We start from the raw sequence: 12,780 nt of genomic DNA, 5'->3' as shown, positions 1-12,780 counted from the left end.
TTTTGGATCTATTGATCAGTTGCTGCTCTTCCTGTATTATATTGCTCAGTTCTTTGAAAGAGACCATAAAATTTCAAGTTGAAAAGAAATTGAAACAAATTATACATTACTATAAACTAACTAATTTTCACAAGCAATTTATTGTTGTGACTTTAACGAGTACAAAAATAACGCGACTATAAATAGTTGCTGGTAAAACTTGAATTTTTCTTTATTCAACTACATCAAACAATTTGGAAATTGCAAAACTAAAAGCCACAAAAATAGGTAGTATTGGCTAAACGTGAAATAAAGTATCTGCGAAAATAAGTTGATTTACAGTATCAATGATTGGCAAATACAGTGATGATCTGTTCAACTCGTATACTGTGTCAGACAAATGACACAACATTTGTAAAAAATCTTGAATCTGGACTGGATTGCAGGTAGCAGAACCTATATAAGTATACCTGAGTATAATCTGTCAATTCATCTGATATTGATGTAGCTGAATTCAGCACTCCTGCCACTAGATCTAGATCATCCAAACTTGTAACTGATACTTTCGTTAAACTGGAGACAATGACTTCTCTAATCTAAAACAAAATAGATTTTACCATTTTCCATGGGTTTCATCGGTTCAGGAGAATCACAACACTAAAATTATTAAGGAACTACAAATTTTCTATAGGTTTTGTATGCAGAGATTGGCAGAACTGGAAATCTAATATCCATGAAAATTGGTACTCATGGCAATTAATAAATCTAGAGTAGGTTGTATCTAATTGTAAACTCTTAAAAAAACTCAGTCTATTTATCTGTGAAATACAGAAATAATCTTTCACAAAACTTTTCAAATGCATGATTGTTTTCTAATTTGTTTGTTATTGGCTATGAACTAGCTGTCAGTAACTGTAAGTATTCTCAGATCTGCACATCGTGGCTTTTTGTTGTTTTGATGTTCAAGTACCCTGCCACGTCCAGTCTTGTGTTTTTGTTGGATGCATTTCTATTTGTATCCATCTAATGATATAAGCCTTTCAACTGATTTTTGGAGTTTGTTCTTATATTGTACTGTTACAACACTATCAGGGGTTAGGGTAAGGGTTGGGATCCCGCAAACATGTTTAACCAAGCCACATTCTGTATGTATGTACCTTTCCTAAGTCAAGAGCCTGTAATGCAGTGGTTGCCATTTGTTGCAGTGTTACATATTTGTAGTTCATTCATTTTTTGGTAGATTAATTATGCCTTTAGTTTTCTTGTGTGAGTTGTTTTACATTTGACATATCTGGACCTGTGGGTTACGGGCTTTGTTCATTGCTGAAGGCTGTACGGTGACCTATATTTGTTAATTCCTGTGTCATTTGTTCTCTTGTGAAGAGTTGTCTCATTGGCAATCATACCACATTTCCTTTTTTATATTTCAGCTGTAAGGGCATAAAACATTATGTATTACCTGTTTACTTTCTTCCCCACTTGATTTGTTGACATTATCATTCAATGATGATGCCACACCTCCTAAGATGTTAACAGCGCCTGTAAGTTAATAGTATATTGTCTATCATTTTTTAACTATTATAGCCAATAATTATGAAGTCAATTACGATACATGTAATTGTATGTTTTATGCCTTATTGGAATTAAAATCATCCTTCCACACATATTTACAGTATCTGTTATTAGAAGATATCAATTAGCATTTAAAAATCTTGCAGGAACCAGTTGGCTGCTTAATGGTGTCAGACTACCAATTACTCCTTCCAATCTAGAACGTATGTAAAAGTAGTCCAACTTTGACACAAAATAGTGCTTTTGATGTCATTGTTTACCTAAACTAACCAACAAATTTGCTTACCTGCCAACTTTCACGATTTAGGCGTGTACTACACGATTTTGACCCTTTGTCACGATTGCACGATCGTGTTCCTGAAAAACCCTCTAAAACACGATTTGGTGAAAATCTACACAAAAAATATTGTTGTTCCCGATTTTGAACTGTGTCCAATGGCGGACAATCATGTTCAGCCAATCAAATTGTATGTTTCTCATGATCAAATTAATCAGCCAATCAAAAACGTTTTCTCTTAAGATTATTCTAACATGCTAGATATTGAACTTGTGTTGTATTACTCTGTTTGTTGATGGTCAGAATAGCAAAAACGTGAACATGGCAAATGATTTTTCAACTGCAAGGAGGTTCTTACACAGAATAGGAATAAAAGCATGGCTGATTGACAAATTGCAATGATGCAGTACTACCATGAAGATAATAAATAGTAGTTTATTCACTAATAAATTTATTGACATTACACTTGCTGTAACATTATTTTTATTTATTTAATCATTTAAAGTATAATATACTTTTCATTATTTTTCACATGGAACCCCCCCCCCCCCCTCACATCAACATGAGGAACGACCTAAATGAAGGACTACCCTTAGTCAAGGGGTTAATCTTATAAAATTAATAAAATAGAAAAATGAAGATTTATTAACTTAAAAATGGGAAATTCAGATATTATATTTGGAACAGCTTTCCTATTATTTTGAATAATAAGGAAGATATAAGGTAAAGAACATATCTAAATTCATGTGTTCACCATATATAATACCAGATAGATCATAAGATGTATATTTTTTGGGGAAAAGTTTCTTCAAATAATATGAATTTGTGCTCATCTGTACTTAAAAGGTGGGTTTTAATGTCCTTACATGGAGGGGGTATCCCAAGGTGTTATTACTAACCTGATAAAGGTCCTTATTTGGGTATAATTTTGTTTTGTAAAAGTCAACAACTATTTTGTATCCTTGCACATAAAAAAAATTCCTGGCCTTACAGCTACTTGTTCATATTTTCTGCTGATATTATAACCATAATCATGCAAATAAACTTAAGAAAAAGGCATGTAAGCTCATCTTACTAATATGACACTTTTTCTAGACCACAAAACAGCACGCACAAAATAGTGGTCGCAAAGAATTGTAACCTCTGAAATTATTGTCGCGCGCTAAAACCCCCATGGGCATTTTCAAAAGTTGGCAGGTATGAATTTGATACAAGTACAATTCAGGATATACCTGGTTTCCTTGAAGTTAAACTTAAGGTAAAATATTTAGAAAGCTGTGAAATTGCAAAATTTGGTTGAACAGAAAGGTATTTTTAATTGGTGGTCTGACACCTTTAAGGGTAATGCGGTGAAACCCCAAATTCAGAAAACAATTGATTTTTTTTTCTTAACTGATCATATGAAGTGATAGTAGTCACATTTCAAACTTTTTGGGGGCAAAAAGTCACGTATTGCAAATTTAGAGCCTTAAACCTGAATTTGTGCTATTTTTAGCTTTTCCCACCCTGATAATATGCTTTCACATAAAACTAGAGGCTCTAAAGAGCCTGTGTTGCTCACCTTGGTCTATGTGAATATTAAACATAGGAAGCAGATTGAAAATTGACTACAAAGGTCAATAACTCCTACAGGGGTCAATTGACCATTTCGTTCATGTTGACTTATTTGTAGATCTTACTGTGCTGAACATTATTGCTGTTTACAGTTTACCTATATCTAAAATAATATTCAAGATAATAACCAAAAACAACAAAATTTCCTTAAAATTACCAATTCAGGGGCAGCAACCTAACAACGGAATGTCAGATTCATCTGAAAATTTCAGGGCAGATAGATCTTAACCTGATTAACAATATTACCCCATGTCAGATTTGCCCTAAATGCTTTGGTTTTCGAGTTATAAGCCAAAAACTGCATTTTACCCCTATGTTCTATTTATAGCCATGGCGGCCATCTTGGTTAGTTGGCGGGGTCACCGGACACATTTTTTAAACAAGAAACCCCAAAGATGATTGTGGCCAAGTTTCAAATAATTTGGCCCAGCAGTTTCAGAGGAGAAGATTTTTCTAAAAGATTACTAAGATTTACGAAAAATGGTTAAAAATTGACTATAAAGGGCAATAACTCCTAAAGTGGTCAACTGATCATTTTGGTCATGTTGACTTATTTGTAGATCTTACTTTGCTGAACATTATTGCTTTTTACAGTTTATCTCTATCTAAAATAATATTCAAGATAATAACCAAAAACAACAAAATTTCCTTAAAATTACCAATTCAGGGGCAGCAACCTAACAACGGAATGTCAGATTCATCTGAAAATTTCAGGGCAGATAGATCTTAACCTGATTAACAATATTACCCCATGTCAGATTTGCCCTAAATGCTTTGGTTTTTGAGTTATAAGCCAAAAACTGCATTTTACCCCTATGTTCTATTTATAGCCATGGCGGCCATCTTGGTTAGTTGGCGGGGTCACCGGACACAATTTTTAAACTAGATACCCCAATGATGATTGTGGCCATGTTTGGTTAAATTTGGCCTAGTAGTTTCAGAGGAGAAGATTTTTGTAAAAGTTAACGCCGGACGACGACGACGACGACGGACACCGGACGCCAAGTGATGAGAAAAGCTCACTTGGCCCTTTGGGCCAGGTGAGCTAAAAATGTCCCAAATTGTTATAAATGCACAGTAAGTTGTGTCTGTGGTATTAACATTAAAACATGGTTATTTTACTACCAAAAAAAGTTGTTGTCATCAAGATTTAATGAAATTATTTGATTTTTATCCCTTATATCATTGCGTCATAGCATGTATTTGGCAGATAACATAGCCTGATGTAAACATTGCAAAAACTCACAAAAATCCCATTTATTATCTCAAAGGAAAGTTTTATACCTTAAGTTGTATCAACTGATAATAAATAAAAAAAAAAAAAATGACCATGACTGCACTTTTGATCATTTAATAGTCCCATTTCTTACACCAGGTGTAAAAAAGGGGGGTCAATTTTCCTTGACTCTTCAATACCTTGGATTTTTTACGTAAAAACTGATGTTGATATGGAAAGTTTATGTTTCTGTAGTCCAAAATGAAATTTTCAAGTATTTTCTATCAAAGTCATACATTACAGTCAGTTTAAATTGAGCTGTGAAATTTGTAATATAAGTCACATTATGCTCAGATAGGATGTTTCTGACTTCAAATTGACTAAGCATTGAGAATAAGGCAAAGCAAAGATTTCTGAGCAACTTTTTTGGCTCTTTAGGTGTCAGACCACCAATTACTCTTCCAATTTAGAACGTATGTAAAAGTAGTCCTACTTTGACACAAAATAGTGCTTTTGATGTCATTGTTAACCTAAACTAACCAACAAATTTGCAGAAATGAAACTTTTGGTGAAAGGGAAATATATTAAGACCATTTTGAGCCAAAATTCACTTGCCTATGAGTTTGCATTAAAAATTCAGGATTAATGCGCTACATAGTACACTAATTTTAGATTTCCAGAAAACCGGGAATTATTTTGGTAGTACCTGTCTTTTCAAATTCAGAAATTTGTTACAAGACTTTAAACATTAGTTGAAATTTGGCATGTAGAAAGGTGATACATGTACAATTCAGGATATACCTGGTTTCCTTGAAGTTAAACTTAAGGTAAAGTATTTAGAAAGCTGTGAAAATTGCAAAATTTGGTTGAACAGATAGGGATTTTTAATTAGTGGTCTGACACCTAATGGCCATTTATTGGGTTAATAGATATGTTGACCATCCATTTTTTTAACAGATGGATGCTTTCCTTAAAAGTATCCTACTATTTTCTGGATCCCAAAACAATTGAAGGAATACAATATGAAATCATACATTTGATCAGTAGCACTAATTATGTAAATTCAAGTTTCAAATATTTCTTAAAAGAACAACTCTTTTCACGATGCACCTCCAACTGGACTGCCCTTTTTTAAAACATGTGTGATGCCAAATATTGAATCCAGTTGTCTGCTCTTTGGTTGGTAAAGTTGATGTCTCTTTGAGATATCCCATCTCCATATTTTACATATGTCTTGATTTAACCTAATTTACTTTAAGAATGGCTATATATGTGTATTACTTTTACCATAAAATTTTAAACCTATACTTGAAAATATTTGAATATATGTTTTCAATGAACATACTTGAATAGTCTCCGTTGTCCATGAGGTTATTGATAACACTGTCATTAGAATTTACATCACTGCCAATCAGATCTGTGATAACATCTTTCACATCACCACTGGTATACATATTCATTGGGAAAACCTACAAAGAGAGCCAATCAGATCAGTTATTACATCTTTCACATCACCACTGGTATACATATTCATTGGAAAAACCTACAAAGAGAGTCAATTAGATTAGTTATTACATCTTTCACATCACCACTGGTATACATATTCATTGGGAAAACCTACAAAGAGAGCCAATCAGATCAGTTATTACATTTTTCACATCACCACTGGTATACATATTCATTGGAAAAACCTACAAAGAGAGCCAATCAGATCTGTGATTACATTTTTCACATCACCACTGGTATACATATTCATCGGAAAAACCTACAAAGAGAGCCAATCAGATCTGTTATTACATCTTTCACATCACCACTGGTATACATATTCATTGGAAAACCTACAAAGAGAGCCAATCAGATCTGTGATTACATCTTTCACATCACCACTGGTATACATATTCATTGGAAAACCTACATTGAGCCAATCAGATCTGTGATTACATTTTTCACATCACCACTGGTATACATACTCATTGGAAAAACCTACAAATTATGTCATATCAAAATTAAATAATAAGTAATCCAAAAAAAAAAGTGCCCATGTTTGTGTTGCTCACCTTGATGTACTGTTAAAATCATGAAAAATTAAAGAACCTAAGTGAGCGCGCTCACATAACCCATGCCCAAACTTTGTCACTAAACAAACAAAATAACTAAAAAAAAAAAAAAAAGAATCATAATTTCCTGTTCATATTCACATCTACATAGTATGTCCTGATAATCTAAAAGGTTTCATTAAATTATGTTGTGATGTTTCAGAGGAGTTTTGATGACAAACCGTTGCAGTAATATATTGAAGCAAATAAGTTCAAAGGGGCATAACTCCTAGAAAAATTTGAATCATAATTTCATGAAATTCTGTTGAGTGGTTTCAGGTGTTGCAAACTTTTGTAGTAGAATATTTTGGCAAATAAGTTAAGGGGGTGTAACTCCTAGATTGAATCATAATTTCCTATCAATATGCACATCAACATAGTACATTGTACCTCCTTATTATCTAAAAGGTTTCATGAAATTCTGTAGTGAGGTTTCAGAAGAGTTGCGATGACAAAAGCAGGACTGACGGACGGGTCAAAAACATTATACCCTATGCAATTAAGATGAAATAAAAATGAGATATGTATTGAGGTACAACACATGCTAAAGTCTAAAATCAAACGAATGGTATGAAAAAACAATGAAAATTGATGCTGTTTTTTAACCTAACATTTTTCATCAAAATCTAAAAAAATTTGCATGACATACTGTGCTGTTTCCAAAGAATGCTATTATTGTAAGAACTCTTAAGTTTTGAGTGAAAAATTGACAGAATTCTATCCTTAAAAAAGTTTATTCTGTACTTAATATATCCATCTCTGTTCTGATCTTTAAATTCTTCATTCAATAAAATATAAAAGGACTAAATATAATATGTTGATTTATAAATATTCCTTTTTTATAGTACCTTTACTTCTAGATCTGTACATTTACCAACTATCTCCAAGCCATGCTCCTTGTCTACCGATATACTTATATCATATGTATAATTCTCTTTCTTATGTCCAGCATGCAGGTAAAGGAAAGTCATGTTAGGTGAATGACCTAAATAAATCATATCGTGTTTACCTGAAAAACAAACAAATATAACAGAAAAAAATCATGTGGTGTTTACCTGAAATATAAAGCAATTTAACCTAAAAAAAAAAATCATGTGGTGACCGTGTTTACCTGAAATATAAAGCAATATTACTTAAATAAATCCGGTGGTGTTAACCTGAAAAATAAAGCAATGTTTATACCTAAATAAATCATGTGTTTATCTGAAAAAAACAAGTGAAACTGCGAGCTACTGCTCACTGATGATACCCCCGCCGCAAGTGGATAATATTAATAGTGTAAAAATATGCAAGTGTTCGAGTGATGAATCTAAAAAGCCATCACACGGTATAGCTGACTTATATAAATCCTGAAAACAAATTTCAGAAATCCTTGTATTGTAGTTCCTGAGAAAAATGTGACGAAAATTTTCAACTTGGCTATCATGTGTAAATTCATACAAGTGTTCGGTAAACAGGAAGTTGTCAAGTGATCAATCTGAAAACGCATCACACGGTATAGCTGACTTAGATAAACCCTGAAACCAAATTTCAGAAATCCTTGTATTGTAGTTCCTGAGAAAAATGCGACGAAAAATATTCATGGGACGGATGGGCGGACTGACTGACGGAAGGACAGACAGAGGTAAAACAGTATACCACCCCTTTTTTAAAACGGGGATATAAAAATGTCACATGATTAGAAAGAAAATGAAGTGTTGTTACTAACTCAACAAAAATATGGATTTCGGTTAGTTATACAGGAGATTTTGGAGTAAGATTTCAACAACTGTAAATATTATATCTTTTGAGCTTATTGTCTGAATTTTGGAGATCTTGAACCCATATTAGAAGTTTTTGATAACAACGAAACTATTATTTTCACTGAGACCTGTCCTGTATACCCTGGGGGATAAACAGTGTATATATTGAAAACTGTTCATTAAACATTGAATGAAAGTGGACTTTGGACTACAGTAAAATCAGCTGTTTTATAGTAAAGTTGACCTATTCACCTATAAGAATAAACAAATATATCAAAAGAATGTCGATGATTTTATTTGAAGACAATTGTATTAGTGAAAAAATACATCCTCATCCACACATTAAAAAAAAATAGCTTGCATTCATTGCTGCTAAACTAATATTGCCTTTAATGACATAGATGCATTATTTCAAAAGCTAAGCCTTCATAAAGTAATCATTTATATTCTAATTTAAAACAAACAAAACAGGTACCCCATTTCAGTCATTATTTTGTTGAATGAATTTATTACTTTAAAATGTTGTTTCTTGTTCAAAAATGTTATCTATATTATTTTTTTTTAATACCAGTTTTTGATGTTTGATACACATTGTATAAAACAGTATCATGGAGACCGGTAGTATTGGCCTGACAAGTAATATTAAACTGTGTGATCAATGAATATCCTTCTTCAGGGGAGATAATACATCTACATGGTACAGAATTAGAAACATCCTGTCTGTTATCATCTATGGGCTGTCTGTTCTGGTCTATAGGCTGTCTGTTATCTTCTATAGATTGTTTAAAGTCATCGAATTCATCACGTGTGGTCATGACAGTACTGTTTTTCAATAACATTCCTGTAATACAAAAAAAAAGTCAATATAAAATGTCACTGTACACCATCTTTTTAAATTTTGATATTGTACAGTATAAATTTTAATGGCTTTAAAATATGAAACAGTTTAACATCATTGATGTCAACGACCTTTCCCCTCAATATTATTGTATCTTTCATCAAATTCCCAATTTTTTAAGGTTTATGTACCCTTCTGTATCCATTTTTGTACGAACTTTTCAAACTTCAATTGTATCAAAACTCTAGATATAATGAATAATACAGTTAGACCATTTTGTACATATTCCAAGGGGAAAGTTGATGCATAGGCCATAGCATTATTTCTTACTGTCCCATTGCATTTAATAGAAAAAGGACTTTGTGGCAAATAAATCAAGATTTTTATAGAAAATCCACAGCCTTTATCCTTGTTATCTCATATTTGGCAATTTGATGATCGATAGATATAGGATTATTGCATGCAGTGCTAGCATTGATTTCCTTAAATCAAGTTTATAAATGTAGTTATTGGATAAAACACATATAAATATGGCCAAAATCAAGTACACCTTTTAGGGTGCGCTCGACTTTAGTGACTCAGCACAAGGTGTTTTGGCATTTACAGGTTGCTTAGAACTTTTTGTAAAAAATAAACACTAGCACATCATAGAAAATCAAGTGAGTAATTAATGTTTCAAATTTTAAAACAAAAATCTCTGTATTAAAGGCTGTGGATTCTCTACAAAAGTCTTGATTTAGTTGCCACAAAGTCCTCTTTTTCTATCAAATGCAATGAAACAGTAAAAAATAATGCTTTGCATCAAGTTTCCCCTTGGAATATGTACTAAATGGCCTATATCTCTATTATTCATTATATCTGTAGTTTTGATACAATTGAGGTTTTAAAAATTCATACAAAAATGGCTACAGAAGGGTACATAAACCTTAATATCAATCTTGTAAGCAGTGGGGTAGGGGAAGTGTGACAGGATTGCTTCCCTTAGTAAATGTGTAGATACTTATTCAGCTATAAGGAGTTGAGCTAAGGAAGTACTCCTTTAGCTCAGTTGGTCAACATGCTGCCTGGTAACACAGTCAAGTCCTGGTGGAGACAAGCAATTTAATGACACACAAATTAGGTACCCACTTTCCCTACTCCACCACTCTATAAGAAGAAATTGTACTTTGTCCAACCCAGCCAAAATCAAAGAGCAGAATGCTCTGAGGGATACAATTGCCATAGTTTTCATTGACACATGTATAACAGTTCTGCCAACTTTTCCTTAAGTAAATGAGTTGGCCAAAATTGAAAAGATCAAAGAGGAAAAAAATAGATCCAAGGATACTGCCACAAAAAGCAGGAACATGTGCAAGTCTCACCCATTTTTGGCATCTGGATAGTATTATTTTAATAACTAATTCAAATGCACATGCAAAATGTAATAATCTGAATAGTCACTCAACTTTAAAAATAGCCAATCCCGGAGACAAGTGTATGAGCAATGTACTTTAATGTTGTGTTTTATTTTTGTACTATCAATTCCAAGTTTACTTTTCACAGCAGTCACTGAGAGTGAGAGAAGGTATTTCACTTCGTATCTTATCACAGTTAATTCTAGGAGGAACCCTATTTCTAACTCTTTAAATATTAATTGCCTTTGGGTCAGTGGGCATGACTCCTTTCCGTTCACACTCCTCTATTTAAATTGAGATCGTTCGTAATATAATATGACGTTAATCGGCATCTAACGAGTTAATTTTTCTTGATGAGTCGTATTGTATTTCGATTTTGACGGAAAATACTTCCAGAAGGGAGACAACTTGAAACGATAATATGGAAGACTCCATTTCGGCTGAAGGGGTGTTATAGGTAATCCTTTCAATGTGGACTACATTTATTTTTATTAAAATGATGCATATGATTAAGAATTATGCAACAATAATAACCGTCAATAGCAGACAGACATAGAAAGAATCCCATGAGTTTCAAATTAATCAATGAAGCGGGGAATCCAGAGCAACCACTCAATCTGATACCCATTGAAATCAGGAAAACTATACGCATGCGATTTGGAACAAGAACGTTTATTAAATGATATGATTAATGGTTCTCCCTTTCTTTATGAGAGTACTGTATCAAATATAAAAAAACTCCACTTCAGTTCTTATATGACAGAAAAAGAATTATCGGATTCAGAGAACTCTCTCATTTATCAAAACTGGGGAATTCCCTCTGACGTGTTTCTAAATTTATAGCAAGAGGCTGTCACAACGACAGCAAACCGGATTTATTAACATTAATTCGTGTCCTGGCAATATCACAAGAACCATTACTGATGAATGGTGAAAGTGAAAATCGTCAATATCAAATTTGACCTCCATTTTTTCATCAGTATCAACATATTAAAATTTGAAAAGCTAAGATTGAATGGTTCATGTGAAAATGCCACAACGTGAATGGAAACGCCATTTTACGATCTTTCAAGAACCATTTCTCCTGAAAGGTAAAAGTCAAAATCGTCATTTTTGAACTTGACCTCTATTTTGTCATCAGTAACAACATATACAAACTTCTAAAGCTTTGGTTGATTGGTTCATGAGAAAATGCACGGACATGACTGGAAACACCATTTTCAATCTTTCAAGAACCATAACTCCTGAACGGTAAAAGTCAAAATCGTCATTATTGAACTTGACCTCCATTTTGTCAACAGTAACAATATATTAAAATTTGGGAAGCTTTGGTAGAACAGTTTATGTGTAAATGCACAGACATGACTGGAAACTCCATTTTTCAATCTTTCAAGAACCATAACTCCTGAAACTGTAAAAGTCAAAATTGTCATTATTGAACTTGACCTCCATTTTGTCATCAGTAACAACATATTAAAATTTGGGAAGCTTTGGTAGAACAGTTCATGCGTAAATGCACGGACACGACTGGAAACTCCATTTTTCAATCTTTCAAGAACCATAACTCCTGAACAGTAAAAGTCAAAATCGCCATTATTGAACTTGACCTTTATTTAGTTGTCAATAACAACATATTAAAATTTAATAAAAGCTTTGGTTGAACGGTTCATGAGTTAATGCACAGACAACATTTGATTTCCGCCCGACCACCCGCCGTCCATCCCCAAATCAATAACCGACATTTTTGTCATAAAAATCCGGTTAAAAACACTAAATATAAATACTGCTTAATTTAATTCTGATTTTCCCTGTTGGTAAAAACACGCATATAAGTCAAGGGAAATATCAAACATGAAGATTATGAGAAGAACATTACAGGAAAGTTGTTTATGTTCAATCATTTTGTCTGTTTTTACCTTTTAAAGCAAGACAATCTTAAGAATCTGAGATGTTGCTGAATGTTTAGAATAAAACGGTTGATGTGAGGGAATGCAGCCCTGAGTCAACGGTAAAAGTCTACAGATTTCTTGAAAGCAATCGTATCCCAAAAAC

At 33.0% G+C, this 12,780-nt stretch overlaps 1 protein-coding gene across 1 annotated transcript in view; it reads right to left on the bottom strand.

Annotated features, from left to right (window-relative positions):
- LOC134716542 (polycystin-1-like protein 2) overlaps positions 1–12,780 on the bottom strand; it is a 66,594-nt gene that overhangs the window by 28,261 nt on the left and 25,553 nt on the right. The window contains exons 5-9 of the mRNA XM_063579552.1: positions 9,065–9,337; positions 7,603–7,763; positions 6,004–6,127; positions 1,439–1,518; positions 450–575 (exon numbers count right to left, since the gene is read on the bottom strand). Of these exons, the coding sequence (XP_063435622.1) occupies positions 450–575; positions 1,439–1,518; positions 6,004–6,127; positions 7,603–7,763; positions 9,065–9,337 (764 nt within the window). The remainder of the gene's footprint in view (positions 1–449; positions 576–1,438; positions 1,519–6,003; positions 6,128–7,602; positions 7,764–9,064; positions 9,338–12,780) is intronic.

This window comes from Mytilus trossulus, chromosome 4 (genome assembly GCF_036588685.1).
Source record: "Mytilus trossulus isolate FHL-02 chromosome 4, PNRI_Mtr1.1.1.hap1, whole genome shotgun sequence".
In the NCBI taxonomy this organism is placed as follows: domain Eukaryota; kingdom Metazoa; phylum Mollusca; class Bivalvia; order Mytilida; family Mytilidae; genus Mytilus; species Mytilus trossulus.
This window is presented reverse-complemented; position numbering and strand designations above follow the sequence as displayed.